Source organism: Balaenoptera borealis (genome assembly GCF_965194805.1).
Source record: "Balaenoptera borealis genome assembly, chromosome: 20".
In the NCBI taxonomy this organism is placed as follows: domain Eukaryota; kingdom Metazoa; phylum Chordata; class Mammalia; order Artiodactyla; family Balaenopteridae; genus Balaenoptera; species Balaenoptera borealis.
In genome coordinates, this window is record NC_138879.1 from 20,286,157 (window position 1) to 20,308,045 (window position 21,889).

Here is a 21,889-nt window from a genome sequence, read left to right on the forward strand (position 1 = left end):
GAAAGGCCTTCCCTGACCTCGACAATCGCTCCCCTCCACACCGCCCTGCCTGTAGGTCCCCACCAAACAGCCTCTTGTTCCAGCCGCTGTTTACTTGTTCACTGTCCCGTGAGTTTAACGTCCCAGGCATGACTGAGTAACGTTCACTGTGCCGTTCCGAGGGCTACGTCCATGGCAGGTCCACGGTTTTAGGTGAAAACTAGGACTTGGTACCACTTCAAGTGATCTAGGTGGGTTAGTGTTTGCCATGGATAGCAGATTTGGGAAAACGGGAAGGTGGAAAGGTTCTGCCTCTCCAGTTAGAGGGCGTGATCTCCAAGCAGGAGCGTCTCATATCCTCCTCACCCTCACCCCCCCGCCCCACACATAACTGCTCTTAGCAACGGGGCTGCGCTTCACTCAAGACCAAAGCTGCTGGTTCTATCAGGTCAACTCAGGGAGACCTAATCTTAGTCCTCCCTGACATGATGTGGTCCCCAAGTTCTTGATGGCTCTGAGTCTGAGGTCTCAGGAGCCTGCAGGAGACGCCCAAAATGCAGAAGGAAGAAAGGAAACCAAAATGGACCCACACCCTCTCTGCCCTCAGCTCAGCGAGGGGCAACTCCCTCCGGTTCTATCGATTACCGGACCCCTCCCTCCATCCAGGCCACCAGCGGTCGGGGTCTGGACACTTACCACTGTCTCCCTCCCCCGCGCCCCAGTCCAGGCCACCACTCTGCCCTGGAGGCTGCCGCAGCCTCCTAGGTGGTCCCCCTGCTTCGACCTGGCTGCCCTCTGGTCTTGTCTCCACCCAGCTGCCTAAACAACCTTCCCAAACCTAAGTCAAATGGTGTCACTCCTCTGCTCAGCCTTCCAGCAGCTGCCAGGGTCACAGCCAAGTGCCCATGGGACCTGTTCTAGCCCCGCGCATATCTGCTCCCTCGGCCTCTCTGCCTCCATCCCCGGACTCCCTGCCTTCGCTCTCCCGACCCCAGTCCCTCAGCCCTCCCAGCTGGTCCTACCCCAGGGCCTTGGGACTTGCCCTTTCCTCGGCAGACAGTCACCACTGACTGCTCCCTCCTCCAGGTCTCTGCTCAAATGCCACCTTTCTGGTCAAGCGTTCTCCGATTGCCTCATTTAAAACTGCCCTGTCCCCTCCCACAGATGCTAGATGCACAGATGTCCCCCGCTTCCCCCTGCTCGTCTTCCTTCATGCCACCTGACGCTGCGGTCACTGTCCTCAACTGCACGAGAGCTTCCTGCCTGTCATCTGTCGCGTGTGGCTGTGACCCCAGGGTTCAGCACAGGGCCCGGCACACAGCAGGCCTTCCACAATTATTTGCTAAACGAACAGCTGAATGAAAATGCCTTCCTGCTCATTCTGAATTTAGGTTTCGGTCAGGTGCTCTGTGTCAGGAGGGCACAGAACAGCAGCAGAAGCAAGCTGCACCTCCAGAGGCGGGTGGGAGGGCACGGAGGCACCGGAAGACTGACTCTTTCAGGAATCCCGAGGAGGCATGACACTCAGGGTGGGAGAGACAGAAAAGGTTCCCCATCTTACCGACTTCTCCCATCACCCGTAAGCCCTCCTGGTAGTTGGGGCCACCTCTTCGGACAAAGATCGTGACCTCATGCTCCTTCAGGGGGCCCTGGTAATCTCGAATCGCTCTCACGATGCCCTGGAAGCACCAAGGGACAAGAGACATGTGACTAGAATGAACGCAGCCATAAAGCAAGCATTTATAACCACGGGAAACAAATGTCCCAGGGTGTAGATTACAAGGGCTGTTGGGAGTTCCCTGGTGGTCCCGTGGTTAGGATTCAGCGCCTTCACTGCCGCGGCCCAGGTTCAATCCCTGGTCGAGGAACTGAGATTCCACAAGCCACGCGGCACAGCCCGAACAAAACAAAACGAGAAAACCAGGGTGGCTTCTCACAAAGCACAGCAGGCCCTGGCACTCAAGAATTTTACACGTATTGCACACACAAGCAACCCAAAGGCCCAGGACAAGCAACCACTGTTAATGGTGCTGAGGTGAGAACATGGGGCACCCAGCGGTGACACCCCTCGATGCGCGGGGTGCTGGGCCTCCAACGCCAGTGGGGCTTTGCTGGTCTCTCTTATCCCATCTGTAGTCGTTCTTGTTCTCTTATTGCAATTTTGGGGGAAACTCTATACCGAGGTCCTATGCAAGAGTTGTCAGGGTGATCAGGACATAGTCTACTTAAATGTCAAAGTCCTACAAAAGCTTCTTCAAGTGATTTGGGGGAAAAGCATTGCAATGGGTGTCAACTTTGGTAACGTGGAAGCAGGTACCGGTGTAGACCAGTTTTGTCTCTCCAGATGGAAGGCAAGTCTACTGAGTCTAAGTTCTGTCGTTCATGGCATTTCATGGGAAACTCTACACACAGTTCCTGCTCCAGACGTAACCGCCCTTATCGACGGCACTGCCTTTATTACAGGCTGCTCAGAAGTTACAACAAAGCTGTCGAGATTCACCTGTGTCAGGTTTGTTTGTTGAATCAGGTCCAATTAGGGACCTGTTTTAGGCAGGACTGGCGAGGCCTGGTCCCCTCCTGGTCCCCTACTTCTCGAGAGCTCAGACTTTCAAGACTGACATTTATTTATGCATTATTTTCAAAGTTTATGTGGAACTACCAGATGGAAGACACTCTTTTGAAGGGCTTCAGTGAGCACCTGACAGGATGGGATAAGTGGCCTCCCGAGGCAGCCACCTTGAAGGGGAGGAGTCTCGAGACACGTTAGCTGTCATCCTTCTTGACCGGCAGTCACACTTTCTTTAAACTGGGGCCCACGCCCCTGACCTGTGCACAGGGACCCAGGCTGACGGGCCTCTGGCTGGATGAGCAGGAGCCCCAGGGCATCAGACACTTCCTCATGCCAACCTTTTGGAGAAGGGGCAGATGATTGGGAAGCAAAACACCAGGAGGTGCAGAGAACCCAGAATCTTTCAATGGAGTGTTGGAAATGAGATCAGTCAAGCCAGTTTTTGAAGAATTGGTCCTGAAAGGGGGGAAGGCAGAAATTCCCCTTCTCCCCACACTTCAGATGGGAGAATTATGGCCCAGCGAGGGTCGGCTGCTTGCCCAGATCCAGATCCATCCCAGTGTCTTGTGCATCCCTAGGTCAAAAGCCCCTCCCCGGACTGGGTAATTCATGGGAACCTGCTTCTGTCTCAAACCTACTTGCCCAGAAACTTCCCTTCCCCGCTCCCAACCCACCCACGTTCCCCAGCAGCTGGTTACCTTGAATGTGGCGGCCACATTGGTGAAGTTGGCGATGCTGCCTCCGATAATGAGGATCTTGCCTGGGTTTGGAGCAAGAGAAGTCAAAAAAGGGTTAGAAAGGTAGACTTGGGCGTCATACCGGAAATCCAACTGAGGGAGTGCTCTCTCCCGAGTGAGCGTCCCCCGGCTGTTAGGAGATACCAGTGCAGAGGCCGGGGGAGCAAGCTGGTCTCTCCTGATGCCCGTTCAGCGTCATCAGCTCAACTCTCCATAACCTATGCCACCAAGCAGGTGGTTAATCCAAGCCCAGAAAATCTCAATTTTTTTTTCTGGCTGCACCGCGCAGCTTGTGGGATCCTACTTCCTGACCAGGGATCAAAGCCAGGCCCTTGGCATTGAGAGTGCGGAGTCCCAACCACTGGACCGCCAGGGAATTCTCGAACCCACAGAATCTGTACATCATTCCTAGCTGGCATCTAGAAACCCAGCTTGGTTTTTGGATACCCCTGGTGGGAATCTCTATCTGGCTCAAGGGAAGGGGAATTGGTATCTGTAGTCCCAAAACACAGGACAGGTGATATAGGAAAGCTGGGAATCACACAGCCCAGACAATAAATGTGTGAGTCGCTAAGAACCGCGTTATAGCAGTCAGCAAAAGCATGCCACCACCACCTCCCCGCTTGCACCTGCTCATAGGGCTTTATATATCCATCCCTTCCTTGCCCCCTCGGAGCCCCCAGTCTGACAGACGCTGTCACTGCCCATTGTGCAGTCAGGGAAACTGAGGTCCAGAAGTTAAATAACTAGCCCCAGGTTGCAAAGGACCAGGAAAACCTTGATGCCTCACAGCCCAGCCACAGCTGTTCCCACCGAGGACGCTGGGCTGTCCGGGGAAGGAGTGCGTGTCTCACCATCGGGGTGCTTCTCGCGGGTCATGAGGGAGAGGATCGTCTTGGCATAGTCATAGGTCTGCTGCTCGCTGGGGGCGCCCGAGTACTCCCCGTAGTTCGCCAGCTCGTTGACACCCCCTAGGTCGCAGATGGTATCGCTGCCAGGGAGACAAGGAAGTCAGTGCTGGCTCCAACTTGAGTGGCAGAGGGTGGCAGCCTGGCGCCTGGGAGGCCACGCAGACGCCCCTGAAGCCTTGAGGCTGGGCAGCCTATGGAACTGACCTCTCGGACCTCAGACCCTCAAGGCCCAAACAAGTCACACTTGAAGGTTAACTGTCCTGCATCAGACTCTCCCGGGGGGGCCTCCTCCCAGCCCTACCCAACACTGCTATGAAGTGTAAAAGTATGACTATTCGTACAGGCACTAAAACACCTGGAAGGACACCCACCGTGGTGACCTGGTAGGGGGAGGGGTGGTGACAACAGCCAAGCAACATTCACCTTCTGGTTCATTTTCTGTATGTTGTACTTTTGCATGGAGCACATATCACTAATTAAGAATTATAACTAATAAATTCATTTTGAAGCAAAGAAGAAGGTTGCAGAGACACTGTGTAGGCCCCTCGGGGATGCCCCACGAGTTCTGCTCTGCACCGAGGGGGAAAACTGGAGACCCCGAGGTGAAGCGACTTGATCCAGGCCACACGTGGGAAGCCTATGTGGACCCGGCTGCCATCCCCTCAGCAGCCCTCTCAGTCACCTGTACACGACAGAGGCGCCACCTCCGGCCACCATGGTCCAGATCCTCCCCTTGGGGTTCAGCAAGGTCAGCTTCAAGCTTGCCCCACTTTTGGCGTCCAGGTCTGCGATGTAGGCTTCCTAGGGGCCAGACAGCAACAGGTGGGCCGTGGGGGCACACCCTTCACCAGGTCACAGATCCCAGGACCCCTCCCCTTCTCCTGGAGTCATATGAAGAGGTCCTCCATTGCCTTCACAGCGTCAGGGAGAAGGGGTTGTGCAGGGCCTCATGTGCCTGGGACAAAACGTGATGCTGTCTCCAAGTACCAAACCACCCACGGCCAGTCACCGCCTGGAGACAAACTTCCCAACTCCTTTCTGTCAGACTTCAAGTCCTTGGCTCTCTGCCCAAGTCCCAGGCCTCGCTATGTCACTCTGCTTCTACCACTGCCCCCACTCCCAGCATCTGCCTGCCTAGCTCATCCCGTGCCGCGCCCCCCAGGCCCCATTCCTCCCCCAAGACCAGCCTCTTCCCTTGACCTGGGTTCTGTCACACACGCCTGATCCTGTGGCGAGGACCTCTCAGAGGATGGGGTGGGAAGGAGCAATTAAAATTCTCAGCAAGTGGCCGAGAGAACTACCTTCCTGACAGGATTCGGGGAGCCACTCAGAATTACTGAGAAACAACAAATCAGGTCATGAGCCCAGGGAGGTTGATTGAGAGGGGAGTCTAAAAGGATCTCCGGCCGGGATTCAGAGGCTTGGCTGACCCCCACACCCTCCTCCTCCAGGGTTTTAAAAAAATTAAATGGCACTTGGCCTTCCTTTCCTGCCAAATATATAGCCCACAAGGGTTGCCAAATGCTCATAGGAGATCAGTCACCCCCGCCACCCTGCCGGTCCCCCTCACTCTCCATCTCCTCCCCAAACCAGCCTTACCTCTGGATAAGCCTCCCGTCCGAAGGGGGGAGGGAACTCTATATCACCCCACTTCACTTTGCAGATGTAGTCGGCAGTGGCGTCCACCTTGGCTGCCAAGTCAAGGATGTAGACGCCATCTTTGGTCACCACTTTAAAAAAAGAACAGGCAATCAGACATGGGCCCTAGCAGAGATGACCATCAACCTCCAACCCCCTCCAGACTTCCCCACACACCACTCCCATGGGGGACCACCCAGGCCTAACGACTCTCTAGCTCAACAAGAAACCAGATTGGTCCTTATGGAGACACAGCTTTTCCCCCATTCAAGGAAAAACAAATTCTACAAGACCAGTCCCCCCTCCCTGACCTGTAGGTAATAGGGCAGGAACGTCTGTTTCAGTTGCCATGGCAATTTTTAAGCATTTTTATAAAATGCTATACTCCATGCCTTAAATGTCTAACTATTCATCCACCACAACCCTATTTAAAAAAAAAAGTAAAACAATTATACTCCAATAAAGATGTTAAAAATAATAATAATAATAATAAAGTCTATCAGAACTCAAAAAAAAAAAAAAAAAGTGTTTAAGGCACAGTCTCTAAGGCCCCTGGGTGCACACACCAGGGTCTCCTAGGGTCCAGCGAGAAGTGGGAAGCCGTGGGCACACTGGGCCCCCAGCCAGCAGGATTCATTTACTGCCGCCTCACTGGAGTCCATTTCCCTTTCCCCCAGGGCCATTTAGCTAATTAAGTCAGCACAGAGCCATCTGGTCCATTAGAGGGGCTACATCCCTAGTTGGAATCTGAATCAGGACTTTGCCCTAAGAAGCCCTGGCCAGAGCCAGCCCACGCCACCTGCCTCCTTCACAGCGTGAGAGCCTTCGCCAAGGTCTTTCCAGCCTTGGGGGTCAATGATGGACCAACTCCTGGAGAGGGAGGCGGGGAGGGGGTCTCCGAGGCACCAAGAGGAAGGAAGGGTCTGACTGGTCAGGCGGATACAGGGGCAGCTCAGCTCCTGGTAGAAAAGCCTAACCCACTGGCAGGGAGAGCCACAGAGCAGAGTCAGATCATAACCAGGACTTCCCCATCACAGAAGAAAGAAAGAAACTGGAGTTGGTGGAAAGAGGAATGATTGTGGCCTCCTGAGAGCTCAGGAACACGAGCTTGGAGATCCCTCCGCCCACGCACAGCTGTCTGCGCTGCCCCCTGCAAGTGGGGGTCTGGTCCTCGGAACGTCAAGGCCAGGGTTACCATAGGTACTGAGACTCTGCCCTGTCCCACCCCAGCAGAGATAGTTACCAAGGGGGTTGATCTCGAGGTAGGTGAAGTACAGATCCTCATAGAAATTGAACAGGCCGGAGATAAAGCTGGCCAGAATTCTAGAGGGGGAGGCAGAGAGGGACTGTCAATCCGTGGCGGAGTGGGCTCAGTGGCAATCTCTCACTGCCACTGACAGCTCCCCTTCCCAACACCCACCCCGCTGACCCCTCACTTTCTGCTCCAAACCCCGCTCCCCAGACATCACTCTTCAGCCACTGAGGCGGAAGGGAGCTGTCAGGCATGGAGCAGGAGGGGGACACGCGCCAGACAGACGGGGCACGGAGGTGAGGGACGCTGACGCACACTTCAGTCTGAGCCGGCCTCCCCTCCACCCCCAGCATCCCTCCTGGGGATGGCGAGTGGCTGTGCCTGCCTCCTGCTCCCCACCCTCCGGCCAGATGCGGGGGCGCTGTAGTGGGTGCCCAGACAGGGAAGACCACTCTGCCTTCCCCACTCTGAGCCCAGAGCTGTCGGCCTTCCCCGTTCCTCCGCTGCCACCTCCCTGCCATCCCTCTCACTCAACTCTTTCTTGTCTTCGGGGGCGTGGACCAACAGGTGTTTCTTGATGCCCTCAAGATTCAGCTTCTCGTCCACACCAACGAGCAGTTTCTGGGCTTTGGCGTCCACGTCACCCACATCCACCCCACCTTCGTGGTGGAACAGGACGTAGTCCCCTTCTCGGGTAGCATAGATGCAGACGTAGAACTCCTCCTCCTTACGGGGGAAGAGAGCACCACGTGGGTGAGGGGCCCAACCCCGGTGGTATCATTTCTAAAACCCCGTAGACACCTCTCACCAGGTAAGAGCAGGTCACCATCTTCCCCTTGAGAACAAGAGACAAGAGGCCACTGCCTTGCTGGCTGACAGTCCAGACTGAGCCAACGTGACCTGCTCTGGGGGAAGGGGCCCTGCCTCCAAGTCCTTCTCATCCCAGCACTGGGAAGTCCCCTCTGTTACCAGCCTTGATTCCTTCCTGCTGCAAACTAAGCCCTTTCCTTCATCTCTGGACTCCCTGCTCTGCAGCACCCTCAAACCCTTAGCACCGCTTCAGAGACTCTGGTCCCTTTGGTTTTTCTCCAGCAGCTTGATTTCTCCTTCATCATTTTAGGGTCAACAGGCACAAAGCTCCCAGAGGGAGAAGACGCAGCTTGGAGCCACCTCACACATACCTGAGTGTGGGGGACGAAGGGTTCGATCAGAAAGTTCTTGAGGAAGCCTCTGGCCTTGCCAACCTACAGAGATTGAGGGAGATAAAGCTTAGACCAGAAGGCATGTCTTGCTCGCAGGGCAGGAGGAAGGATCGCCCTCCGGTCCCTCCACCTCGTGCTCCCATCAGAGGCGGGGCCCAAGCACTACTGCCACTACACCTGCCAGAAAGAGATCTTTCCAGAAACCAGGGCAATGGGCTCAAGAAGTCTTCATGAGATCTCCTCTTCCACCCACCACCTCGTGCCAGCTACACTTCAACACTGACCTCACACATTCTTTCCTGCCTCCTCTGGAGGATGATAAATGAGCTGCAACGTCGCCCCGCCCCCAAAAGCAGAGATCAGGAGCATCTCCCCCTCTGCTGTGCCACAAATTAAAGCGCTCGGACAAATCAAGGCTATCTATCCCAGAGCTCAGGCAGGGAGACCCAGCCCCAGAACGTGAGTCTAGGCGCAGGGAATGGCTGGGAGGGGGGAGAGAGGGGAGCTTGACAGGGAAAACTTTTCCACACAGACTTTCCCGGCTGAGGACAACAGGCCTGCAGAGCTAATCAGTTTGAGTGGGTCCCTGGCAGCAGCCGAGGCGAGACAGCCCTCATCCCTCCCAGCGTGTCCCAAAGCCCCCGCCCACCCATGCGTGCGTCATTGCTGAGTCAGGACCAGACAGTGATCCATCAGAGGTAATGCTGCTCCTGCCGGGGTCAACGCTGCTGCCAGCTCAGAGGTCCTTGACATCCCCCTCCCAACAGACAGCTGAGGAGAAGGAAGCATGAGGACCTCCCTGGGGACACTGCTCAGCCCCCAACCCTGCTGCCCTCTCCCCAAAGGCCTGGGGGCACAGAGGTCAAGATCCCTCTGCCCCCAGGCCTGTGTATTAACTTCAAGGATCCCTCTTTACCCACAAGAGCCAGAAACCGGGAAATTAACGTGAAGAGCTAATTTGAGGAAGGCCAGTGAAAAGGAAGATGGCTCCATCACCATCTTCATCCTACTCCCGGGCAACCAGGTTAGAGAACAGCTCAACCCTGGTCCGTGGTCACCCCAGATGCGACAAAGCCGGGTACGGACAGCACATCCTCCCCAGGGTAAGCCAAGCCTCAGCCTACTCCCTCCCTTCAGTTCTCCAGCTCCTTTTGGGAGAAGAAAAAGAAATGCAATTTTATTTCTGGGCATCACTTAGCCTTCCTAAGCCATATTCCACTTTTAACTATCTCATCTACAGAGTTGAAATGGATCAACGAGCTGGGAGAAGGCAAGAATTAAGTTTACTCTTCAGTATTATTAATTGTTTCCTCCTCCTCGGTTCTTGGCCCAAGAACGTTTCTGCCTAAATGATTCTGCATCTCCCTTCTACAAGTTTTTTTTTTCTTTTTACCCACCCGCTTATATACACAGGTCATGACAAGCTACCCTACCCTTTCTGGAAACTGAAAAGAAAGGAGTTCCCAGAATAGTTCTCCGAGTCCCATCTCCACGACTGTTGTTAAAGAAACAGACCATTTCCGCCTGGCTCTCAAATTGTACTGGGGTTACATGTACAGCACATCTTGCCATTCCCTGATAGGGGAGCTGGGAATGAGCACCAAGGCGGCCCTGCTGCCTAAGGCAGCTCTGCTGGGCTCCTGCCTTCCCCAGACTGCAATCTGACCGGCTGTGGGGGTGACCCACAGGGTTGCTGATCTGGAGGCGACCACAGTTGCTTCTGTTACCACAGCACATCCACCCCGATCCTACACCCAGACTCACTGTGGCCTCCTGTCCCAGCCGTGGCTTCAGCCAGGACTTGACTCCATCCAGAGTGAGGTTGACCCCAACTAGGCCCAGCTTTCCACGCCGTTTGATCAGCTGGTCTGGCTTAACCACCAAGCTCTGGAATAAGAGGGGTTTGTATTTACAGCAAGGAAAGATAGGGTAGAGTAAGAGGTGACAGTTTGGGGACCCAAAGCACAGCGTAGCCTGGTGGCTTCCAATCCACCCCACCCCCAGAGCGAATTCCACCCAACCTTCAAGGTCAACTCCCAGAAGCTTCCCTCACCTACCCCAGCCAACATCTTTCTTTTAACAACCAGGAATCTAAAGCCATCCTCACCTAGGATGGGGTCTGGCAGAGCAGGTGCTCACTGAATACCTGCTGAATGAGTAAGTGATTCCCTACCCTCCCTATGTGGTATCCTAGCTTCATTCAACTCCACAGAATATGGACTAACACCTGTGTTTCAAAACAAAGAACAGAGACAGAGCCTTGGGGTGACAAAGGACCTTAGAGGACATCTGGTCAACCCAATCCCTGTGTTTGAACCCTGTCTATAAGACAAACAAGCAGCCCCTAGCCACTGCTCACACACCTCCAGTACTAGGAAGTTCACCGCCTCTGGAGGCAGCTCGCTTTGTGGTTTGGGCTGCCTCATGGTGGGAGGAAACCTGCATCCTTGAACGCCTCCCCCTACTGGTCCCGGTCCCGCCCTCTGGGACTTGCCAAAGAAGTCTAAGCTTCCAGACACCGTCCCAACAATAGCCCTGCAGAGATCTACAGAGAGGAGCCTCTACTCCAGGGTGGATCCCATCAGCCATTCTACCCAAAGTACAACGTCACACTTCCTCATGGCCCTGACATATTCCTAATAGGGTGGATGTTTTTTAGTGAGCATCTACCAAGTGCCAGGCAGCACACTGAATACTTTCCAGACATTGTTACTAATCCTTAAACTCACAGGGTGAGTGTTATGCCCATTTGACAGATGGAGAATCTAAAACTCTAGAGAGGTGAAATGGCTTGCCCCAGGCCACATGGTTAATATGTAGAGAGCTGCCATCTGAACTCCGGTTTGTCCAGTTCCAATCCAGGCTCTGTACGCCATGCCAGGGGACCTCAGCATGCAGGGCCCGGGGCCAAACACAAAACGTGCTCAGCCCCCTGCACCCTGCCCACCCTTGCAGGCCATCTGCCATCACATGCCCCGGGGGGACATCTCCAGCAAACCGACTGCTTTCTCTTCCTGGGACTCTGGGCCTGGAGGAGGGGCTCAGGCGGGGGTGGGGGAGGGGCGGGGGTGGGGGGGGGGTGCGGGCGCGGGCTCACCTGGCTAAGCAGCCACGGGTGGTCCTGCAGCAGGTGGGCCCAGTCAGTGTCAGGGGTGACCCGGGCATACTTGAACCGGTTCTGGATGGCCGAGGTGGTGCAGATGTACTTGTAGAGGAGTTCTTTGCCTGTCTGCTCGGAGATCGCCTTGGCCGACATTGCTGCGGAGGGCCCTGCTCTACCTGGTGGGGTGAGAGGGGCTGGTGAGAGGGGCTGGTCAGAGGGGCTGGGGAGATGGAGGCGCTATCTTCTCCAGCAGGGCAGACCCACGCCCAGCTGCCCCCAGACAATAAAACCAGATCTCAGCGCTTCTCCGAGGGAGAAGAGGGCTGCCCCAGGAGGAGGGATGGAAGGGAGATCTCAAACAGCACTTCTAACATCATAGAAGGAGGATCGGGAAATGATGGATGAGGAAAGATGGTGGAGAAAAAGAAAGGTGGCATTTATTTCCCCAGGGACTCTTGGCCTCCACTCCCTTTGGGAAAACTAGCTCACCCAAGACCACATTCATCCTGGCACAAAGGAAGCCGGAGGGGAGACCAGGAATAGCAGGGATGTGACCCAAACCTGAGTGCTAGTCCCAGCCAAGGTGGACATACAGACACTGAAACACACCCTTTGGTTCTGTGACCTGTGGGGAACACAGCCAAACCGTGCAATGTTGGCCTTACACGCCCTCCACGTTTGGTCTCCCCCACACCCAGACTCACCCACTTCACACTCTTATACACATCACCAGCCTGAAGGCTGGGCGAGCAAGTCTACTTAGCCTCACGCAGGACCAAGCCCCCAAGGAGCAAAGAGGAAGAGTCACGTCAAAGCCCATTTCTCCCAGGACACTAGACTCCCAACCAAGTTCAGAGCAGAAACAGGCTGGGGGAACTGGGACTTTCAGTGCATTCCACCCACCCCACTGAGTCATCCAGCTACTAATTTAGAGCAAAACAGAGGCCTCTCTGGGGACCACCCATACTGGTCACTTCTAACTGAGCCAGAGTTGGGAGAAGAGGCAGAAACCATCCTCGGTCACATGTATGTGAGCCCTGGGAGGGACATGGAGATTTATGGCCTTGTTTCTTAGATGAGGAATAAAACCTCAGAGGGGTTAAGATAACTTGTCCAAGAAGCCTAATAAGCGGGTTGGGCGGGGGCAGGGGGGGAGGACTTCCCTGGTGGTGCAGTGGTTAAGAATCCGCCTGCCAATGCAGGGGACACGGGTTCGAGCCCTGGTCCGGGAAGATCCCACATGCCGCGGAGCAACTAAGCCCGAGAGCCACAACTACCGAGCCTGAGCCCTAGAGCCCGTGCTCCGCAACACGAGAAGCCACTGCAATGAGAAGCCCGCGCACTGCAACTAGAGAAATCGCACACTTCAGCAATGAAGACCCAATGCAGCCAAAAAAAAAAAAAAAAAAGCAGGGGACCTAAGGCTTTTTTTTTTTTTTTTTGGCTGTGTTGGGTCTTCGTTGCTGCGCGCAGGTTTACTCTAGTTGTGGCCAGCAGGGGCTACTCTTTGTTGTGGTGCGCGGGCTTCTCATTGTGGTGGCTTCTCTTGTTGCAGAGCATGGGCTCTAGGCGCATGGGCTTCAGTAATTGTGGTGCACGGGCTTAGCTGCTCTGCGGCATGCGGGATCTTCCGGGACCAGGGCTAGAACCTGTGTCGCATGCATTGGCAGGCGGATTCTTTTTTTTTTTTTTTTTTAATTTATTTATTTTTATTTTTGGCTGCGTTGGGTCTTTGTTGCTGCACACAGGCTTTCTCTAGTTGCGGTGAGCGGGGCCTACTCTTCGTTGTGGTGCGTGGGCTTCTCATTGCGGTGGCTTCTCTTGTTGCAGAGCACAGGCTCCAGGCGCGCGGGCTTCAGTAGTTGTGGCACACGGGCTCGGTAGTTGTGGCTCGCGGGCTCTAGAGCGCAGGCTCCGTAGTTGTGGCGCACGGGCTTAGTTGCTCCGCGGCATGTGGGATCCTCCCAGACCAGGGCTCGAACCCGTGTCTCCTGCGTTGGCAGGCGGATTCTTAACCACTGCCAGACCAGGGAAGTCTGGGACCCAAGGCTTGAACCCAAACCCTCTCACTCCTGGTCCCCAGAAAACCCACACCTCAGCCCTAGAGAAAAGACCAGTTCTCCAAGGACCAGGCCATTTCCCCTACCTTCACCTCACAGAAGAGTCTCTGATGACAATGTCTTCATATTCCCTCCCCATTGCTTTGTCCTGACACACCCATTCTCCCTCGGGTAGTGCCAGGAGCGATCTGGGGAGAGAAAGGGTGGGGAGACAGGGAGGGAAAGGAAACCAAGTCATTCATGCCAAGAGCTTGGCCAGATCAGGAAAAGTCACTCCTGCCTCTCCAACAAAGACCCAGAACTGAAGTTGTTGAATTTGCTGGGGGAGAAAAGTCAAGTGTAAATAAAGGAGGGTGGAACTGGAGGGCTGGCTGGTTTATACACTCAGGAAGGCTGATCTCCATTCCCAGCTGAGGGAAGGCCAGAGTTCCAGGGGCCACTCTGCACCTCCCTCCCAAAAGCCAGGCTGGGCTTCAGGTTCTCACCCTGGCTTGGCTGGCTCCCTCAGCCTCCCAGCTAGTCTCCAGCTCGGCACAATGGGTGCATTCAGTCTGGTGTCTGGCCCAAAGTCAGGTAGCTGGGAAGGGGCTCAAAGGAGACGTTCCCTTTTCTCACCTTCCCCTGGGACGACTTCCGGCTCCTTCTCAACGTAAGTTTCCGAAAGAGGTACCTCAACCAGCCCCACTGCCTCACGGCCCTCCACCGCCCACCCACTCCAGCTCCATTTCCCAGCCTCCTTGACTCAGACCAGAAAAACTGGTCCTGAAATCAGATGGGTACACGTGCCCCTACCCACCTCCCAAACAGAGTGCAGCCCAGGGCAGATCAAGCAGAGAAAGGAGGGGGCAGCCGCTGACCACCCTTGGCGGTTCAGACACATCAGCCGCCGGCTGATCACAGATTCCAGGAGAAAGGAAGCCCCTCGCTAAGCCTCTCCAGCAGAGGGCGCTCCCAGAACAACAACCCCCCGAACCTGGCACCTCCCCAAACAGAGACCCAACTTTGGAAAGAACACGGATGAGAAACGAGACCTTCTGCAGCTGAAAAAAAATCACAGTTTTCTTGAGCCCTTGTTCAAATCTCAGATCCAAGAACTCATCTTCAACCAGTCCTCGGGAGGGGATGGGAGAGAAGACAACAGGGGATGATACAGGATAGAAAAGCTTTGCCAGTTCACCCAAACACAGATTTGCCACTAGAGCACTGTGGCTTAGATGGGGCAGGCCCTCTCAAGGCCAAGACAGAGAATTTACATGATAGAATAAAAGCAAGCAGGGAAAGAATCTGGCCTCTGCATATTCAAGACAGGGTAAGAAGGCTCACAAAGCCAGGGAGTGGACTGGGTGCAGATAAATCCGCAAGTTTAATCATTCAGTAGGGTCTCTCTAGGGCAGTGGCTCTTAACCTATTTGAGGTCTCAGACTCTTCTGAGCACCAGAAGAGAAGCCCAGAAAAATGTGCACATACCCAATTGCGCATATCATTTCAAGGTGGTGACCTATGACCATGATCTGACAGCCCAGAGACCAATAGCTAAGAACATCTGCGCAAGTGACAACGGGACTTACGTGTATACCAATCTGTGCTGGGAACACAACACACACACACACCCCACTACAGAGTCTTGGGCTGCCTCCTCAGGAATTGAATAACTGAATGTGCTAGCAAACTGGTGAGAGATGGTTTCAGGGCAGAGCTAAGACCCCAGGGGTCCACTTTGGGGCCCCGGAAACTGTTACCTAGCTAAATGTGGGAGAAATCATGCCAAGGAACCTGAAAACACACACACACACACACACACACACACACACACACACACACACACACACTCTCTCTCTCTCTCTCTCTCTCTCAATCCAAAGGAGGGACCTTCTGAGCAGAATGGGGTCTTTTCTGCAGACAGGATAAGAGTTCATCCACAGCAGCCACCGAGGGCAGAAGCAGCCCACAGAGAAGGCTGAATGAAAGGAGTCTGTTCCCCAGGACTGTATCCCTGGGACACAGCCAGTGGAGAGGAACCACTGGGGATGCTACTTATGGTCTCTGTGGGAAGGACAAAGAGCACTTATTTTAAGGTTAGTATCCGTAGGATTGGGTTTTTTTTGAAATGACAGGCAATCCCTGGAGTAAAAGGAGGGGCAGAATTCTGAGGGTCCCCTACTGCAGCAAACATAGTGGAGAATGGGGGTGGAGGCACCAACCACCCAGCTCAGTGTCTGAGGGCTGTTCCCATCACCATCCTCCAAGCTGTTTAAGGAGCTCTTAAAAAAAAAAAAGAAGCAGCAGAAGAAGCAGCAGCAGCAGCAGCAGCAGCTCTTTAAGAGGTGAAAACAACCCTCTGGGCAGCTGGGTCTACCAGCTGTCCTTCACCCAACATTTCAGAATCTCAGAAACCCAATGATCTGAGCTGGCTGGAACCCAGAGCAAAGTTAAAGGGTGGAGAGAGAAGCGGGCTGTGGGCTGACTGACCAAACTGTGCTATGCACTGCTCCCCTCCCACCCCCCCAAAATCCTCTTCCCAGGCAGACTCCGGAGGACTACCTAATGGCAGAACTCCTTGGCACTTCACAGTATCCGCCAAGGTTGGAGAGGGCAGCTGGCGCCGCGACTGGCCCTCTGCCAAGCCCAACAGGAGGGCGGCGGCAGCATCCTCCAGCCCCTTGAGGACCTTGCCTCAACCAAGCTCGGCATCAACGCCAAGGGTGGGGAGGGAGACGGGTACCCCGGCCATCTGTCGCTTAGCGGCTGGGCCCGACGGCACCTCCAGAGCTAGGAGGGTCTTTCCTGCGCCGCCGATCCAAGGCTAGGTTCTCGTGGCGAGGCCTGGGTCGGCCCGGCCCCATATGGCCCGCAGCGGCTGCGTGCCCCGCTCGCTCCCTCCACTTCGGCGCGGGGCTCAGTCGACTCTCCACAGAACTAAGAGGAAGGGCCTGAACCCGGATTATGAGGGGTAGGAGTGGGGAAACTAGCCACTACTTCCCGTCCCCGGCATCCGGTGGGGGGGACCCAGATGGGGGCAAGAAGTGGCCGGATAAAGCCCGACGAGGCTCGAGGACTGGCCCCGAGGTGGGGATGAGGGGCTCCAGTTAGGGGCAAATGCAATTCGGCGGAGGGAAGACAGCCAAGGACGGCGGCAAGCCCTGTGCAAACTCCCAGGAACTGGAATGTGGAGGAGTGGGGGAGGGGAGGGGGCGACACGAGGCGACCAGCCGGGATCCCGGCGAAGGCTAACCTAAAGCTTAAGACCCTCAAAACTTCCAAGCAGGTGCAGGGAGCGCGCGTGAGCCCGAAGCCGGCGTCGGGGGAGGCGGTTCCGGGTTGGGGGAGGGAGGCAGGAAGCTCCGGGACCAGGTGAGGTCCATCTCGCGAAAGCAGTCGCCCGCCACTCACCAATATGCGAAAGTCTGTGAGCGGCGCTCGGTCTACAGGCCCCAAAACACCGCCACTACCTGGAGCACTCCAGCTTCCCGTGGCCGCCCGGGATCCGGCTTTTGTCCGGACCCTGGCGGGCTTCTCCCCGCCCCCATCGGCGCACGGCGCGAGCCCCCGGGCGATTGGCCATGCGCGTTCCCTAGCCTGAGCTCCAGGGCTCCTCCCAATTCGCTGCCCGGTATAGCCCCGCCCCTAGGCCGGGCCCCAGGGCCTGCTGGGACTTGTAGTCCCGCTGGTGCGTCTGTCCCAGACCGCTGGCCGGCACCGCCTCTATGGAGCCTGCCAGGACAGGGAGGGGTCGGGGGCGGGGCCTCGGGTGGGGAGATGGGCCGGGCTACACTGGGAGGAGAACGTAGGAGGCTGGGGGTAGTGGCCTGATCGCTTAGAAGGTGGGCGGGCTGCCGCTGCGATGGGGGAGTTGGGGAGGGGGGCTGGGGTGTCAACCGAACGGGCTGTATAGCAGCTTTGGGAACCCGGAGTCTCCTTCCTGTCTTCCCGGGGGAGAAACTGACGTCCGTATCCCCGCAGCCTGAAATCGGTCACACCGAACCCAGTTGCTTAGACCAGGTATTTAAGCAGCCGTGGTAGACTGCTTTCCCATTTGCACGTGGACCTTCGTTGAGCTGGTGGGGCGAGGCAGAGAGCTGAGGCTTATAGATTAGACCTCCCAAAGTGGGTGGGATAGGGCGGAGGACCGGGTAAGCAGGTGGGGCTAGAAAGGCGTCAATCACACCACCTTGCGTCCTACTCACCTGCTCACCTCAGCGCAGAGCTGAGAATTCAACGGGAGATTCTAGCACAGAGCTGGGCCCATCTCTGCTGGTCTCCTGCTCCCGCCCCTCCCCCCACAATCCCACGCTTAGACACAGGAATGAACGAACTGCTGCCTTCCCCCTTCTCCATTACCTGTCAGACAGACTATATTTTCCAAGTCAAAATCTGGGACACCCGGCCTGACAGGTGCTGGTGAACTTGTGGGGCAGTATTTTTGAAATCAGACAGTCCTGGAAACCAAGACATATATTTACTGCTGCGACATTCTGGAGCTTTCCTATGTCCACCCCAGTCCTCTAGGTCTCCCGAGCTGCTCCCTGACCCTAACAGCTGTCTAGCTCCAGGAAGGAGGATCATGCGCTGAGCAGCTCAGGTGAAGGGGTCAGCCCAGTGTGCAGAGAATCCGCATGGCCGTGTCCCTGCCAAGCACTGGGGTCATACACTGTAACGATGTTGACATTCTTGTGCACAAAAACTCCGCCAAACCCTTCTCCCTGCAATCCAGTCATAGCCAGGAGTGGGGCAGCTAAACTTGCTGCCCATGCCTGAACAAAGTGATCCCTGTTGATGTCACTTTCTGGTTCCTTCCCTCAGGCATCTTTTTGAAATAGCAGTTCCTCAACTCCCCTCTCCTCTTGGTCATAGAGAGTCTTCCACTCCTACATGGAGTGAGCTCCACCCCTACCAAGAATCTCCCCAAATAGCATCAATCTTGGAGAAAGATGACCTCATCACAGCTAAAGAAAGGATCTCCTATGAAGGTACTCCTTTTCTGGCCTTGGTGGATAGCAACTCAGGATCTTCGTGGGCTAGTGGGAAGATTGCAGTCAGGGGTATCAACTGTGTAGCAGTTATCCCTCTGGTTAGAAAGATACACTCATCCAAACAACAAGGTCCTACTGTATAGCACAGGGAACTATATTTAATATCCTGTGATAAACCATATGGAAAAGAGTATAAAAAAGAATACATGTATGTATAACAAGCACTTTGCTGTACAGCAGAAATTAACACAACATTGTAAGTCAACTATACTTCAACAAAATTAAAAAAAAAAAAAAACACTCATCCAGAAACAGGCATCCAAGTAGAACATAAACTGTAACAAACTTTGTATATCAACTTGACAATGTGGAGAAAAAATTTAAATGCACATGCCCTTTGCCCCAGCAATTCCACTTCTAACAATTTATCCTTCAGATATATTTGCAGATGTACATGTTTTCTTCATTGCTGTCTCTCCAGCACTTTGAGTGGGGCCTGGTACAGAGTAAATGCTCAATAAATATTTGCTGAGTGATTACCTTCCCCATCTAGATGTTGCTGGACCCAAGTCTGACTAGTCCTGGGAAGGACAACAAGAAAGTAACTGTCCAAGGAGTGAGGGAGGAGAGGTGCTGGCCAGACGTCCATGAGCCAATCACTGAGGTTTTTGAGTTCTCTCAGTGGTCCCATTCCGGGCCTCTACCCCCAGCCTCCCACAGGAAGACTCCCTCATTACCTCACCATGCCCCCACAGAGGCTCCTCTGCTTCAAATTAATCAATCTGGGCGCCATGTTCTCATCTTTCTGTTCTCTGACTTAAAAGCTCTAAACTCTTTTGATTTTCCCTTTTGAATCACCTCCCTCCTCTTTTAGACTGGGCAGAGGACAGGTCCATGTCACTGGGTACCATCTCTGAGCCCAGGCTTTGGGCACTCTATGTCAATTTCAGAAGCCTTAGACTACCTAATGACTCCTCCTAGATTTTAATCCATTTTGGCTAATATTCATTGAGCACCTACTACGTGAGAGGCATGGGTGCTAGCACATACTCCTCACAGCAACCCCTTGCACTAAGTGTCATCATCATTTTGCAGATAAGCAACTGACCCTCTGCCACCAGGTCCCTTGCCTAGTCCACTACAACCTGCTGCAGGTGAAGAGGAGGGAAAGATAATCATATCCAGTGCATCTCCCCATTGGATGATAAGCTCCTCAAGACTCGGGAATGTGCCTTGTTCATTATGGCATCCCCAGTGCCTAGCATGGGGCTAGGCACGTATTAGGCACTCACTGTATATATGACTGAATATATGCTGGAATGAATGTGTGAATGAAAGAAAGAAATCATAGGGGGACAGTAGGGGGAGGAGGGAGGAGATGCAGCCAGGAGGAGGGTCTACGGGAGTGTGCAGTTCTAAACCCACCTCTCTCTTGTGACAGCCAGAGACAGGGGCTTACAGCAGAGACCCATCGTCCCTCCACCCTGTGGAGAACCAGGGGGAGTTCTCACTCCTGCAACACTCAGTTTTTTCCCAACACCAATTGGAGCCAAGGGCCCGTGTGCCCTGGAGAAGTGCCCCAGGGAGGGTCCACCAGAGCCAGCATCTGTACTCAGGAAGTATCTTCCAGCCAGACCAACCAATCCTGGCTGGCCTCTTTCTAGTCATCTCCAACTTTACCCTCACCCTGTCTTAAAAATTGCTGCTGCCTCCTCCCCACCAGGTGTTTTCCTGTGAAATTCCCCCTTCTTTCAGGAAACTTTCCCCTAGGAAGGCAGTTTACCACTTTCTGTTCCAAGACAGAGCCTGCATGACTCCTCCCTAACAGATCACTCAGCCTTGACCTTTACTTGCCATGTTTTACCTTATCTCTGAGTGAATTTGTCATTTTTGCCTCTTGTCTCTCTTTGCATTCCATTTTGGGGAATTCTTTCAAGGGCAGGTAGAAGGTGTACAGATAAGAGCTGTCAGGCTCCAGCAGGGCCAAAGTCTCTACCCTGACACCAATCTTTTTTTTTTTTTTTTAACATTTATTCATCTATTTGGCTGCACCTAGTCTTATTTGCAGCACACGGGATCTTTTAGTTGCAGCACATGGGATCTTTTAGTTGAGGCATGCGGGATCTAGTTCCCTGACCAGGGATCGAACCCGGGCCCCCTGCATTGGAAGCGAGAAGTTTTAACCGCTGGACCACCAGGGAAGTCTCCCAACACCAATGTTAAGAGACATCCTGGGATGTTTAGAGGCCTCATCCCAAGCAAAGGTTGCATCCTCCTCTCTCCCTCACAACTTAGGTGTTGTCTCAAGGATGCACAGCCCCAAGTGCTGCTTATTCAGGGCTCCTTGATGACAGATTCATAGAAAGTCAGAACCAAAAGAGACCTCAGAAATACCCTAGTCCAATTCTCTAATTTTACAAAGGAAATACAGGGGAAACTGAGGTCCAAAGAGGTGACCTTACTGCAGATGGGAGGGCAGATTGATGCAACTACTTTGGGGGACTTCCTTGGCGGTGCAGTGGTTAAGAATCCACCTGCCAATGCAGGAGACACGGGTTCGATCCCTGGTCCAGGAAGATCCCACATGCTGCGGAGCAACTAAGCCCATGCGCCACAACTACTGAGCCTGTGCTCTAGAGCCCAAGCCACAACTACTGAGCCCATGTGCTAAGACTACTGAAGCCCGCATGCCTAGAGCCCACGCTCCACAACAAGAGAAGCCACTGCAATGAGAAGCCCACGCACCACAACTAGAGAAAGCCCACACGCAGCAACAAAGACCCAACGCAGCCAAAAAAAAAAAAAACTACTTTGGAAACCATTTGGCATTTATCTTATAAAATTAAAGAGTCACATACACTAAGACCCTGCAGCTTCACTCCTAGGTATGTACCCCGGAGACTCTCACACACATATGTGCGAGGACACACATGCAAGATTGTCCAAAAACTGGACAGAGCCCAGATGTCCATCAACAGTTGGATGGATGGATGGGTTGTGGTATTCATACAAGGAAAATCTTGACAGCAGGGGAAAATGAATGAATTGCAGCTACCCACAGCAACATGAATGCATCTTAAAAAACAAGTGTTGAGCAAAAGGAAGTAGACCATAAAAACACAGTTATAGTAGGATTCAACTCACATAGAGTTAAAACAAGCAAAACTAAATTGTATTATTTGGAATGGATACATAGGTGGAAAAACCACAGAGGAAAGCAAGGAAATGATTATGGAAAAAAAAAAAAAAAAGGACAGTGGTTCTTTCATTTAATATGTATTTACTGAACTCCTGCAATGTGCCACATGCTATTCTGGGCACTGGAGCAGCAACAACAGTGAATGAAACAAGCAAAGATGTTCACCCTGTGGAGCTCACATTTTATCAGGGGAAACAGCAATAAACAATTCATAAAATAAATAAAGAAGTTATAATAGTATATTGGAAGGTGGTGCTATGGAAAAAAGA

General features: G+C 53.9%; 1 protein-coding gene and 1 long non-coding RNA gene across 3 annotated transcripts in view; one reads left to right on the plus strand and one right to left on the minus strand.

Annotated features, from left to right (window-relative positions):
- Positions 1–17,008, minus strand: part of ACLY (ATP citrate lyase) — a 43,065-nt gene extending 26,057 nt beyond the window's left edge. Inside the window, exons 1-11 of one of the 2 annotated variants that reach the window (XM_082371338.1) lie at positions 16,842–17,008; positions 11,386–11,567; positions 10,053–10,175; positions 8,268–8,330; positions 7,622–7,812; positions 7,078–7,157; positions 5,796–5,926; positions 4,879–4,997; positions 4,140–4,276; positions 3,247–3,308; positions 1,541–1,658 (exon numbers count right to left, since the gene is read on the minus strand). In XM_082371338.1, coding sequence (XP_082227464.1) covers positions 1,541–1,658; positions 3,247–3,308; positions 4,140–4,276; positions 4,879–4,997; positions 5,796–5,926; positions 7,078–7,157; positions 7,622–7,812; positions 8,268–8,330; positions 10,053–10,175; positions 11,386–11,544 — 1,183 coding nt within the window. In that variant the 5' untranslated portion in view covers positions 11,545–11,567; positions 16,842–17,008. The remainder of the gene's footprint in view (positions 1–1,540; positions 1,659–3,246; positions 3,309–4,139; positions 4,277–4,878; positions 4,998–5,795; positions 5,927–7,077; positions 7,158–7,621; positions 7,813–8,267; positions 8,331–10,052; positions 10,176–11,385; positions 11,568–16,841) is intronic. The other variant, XM_082371337.1, reaches the window with a different exon arrangement.
- Positions 12,835–21,889, plus strand: part of LOC309618132 — a 155,347-nt gene continuing 146,292 nt past the window's right edge. Inside the window, exon 1 of the long non-coding RNA XR_014238321.1 lies at positions 12,835–13,425. This is a non-coding gene — a long non-coding RNA (uncharacterized lncRNA). The remainder of the gene's footprint in view (positions 13,426–21,889) is intronic.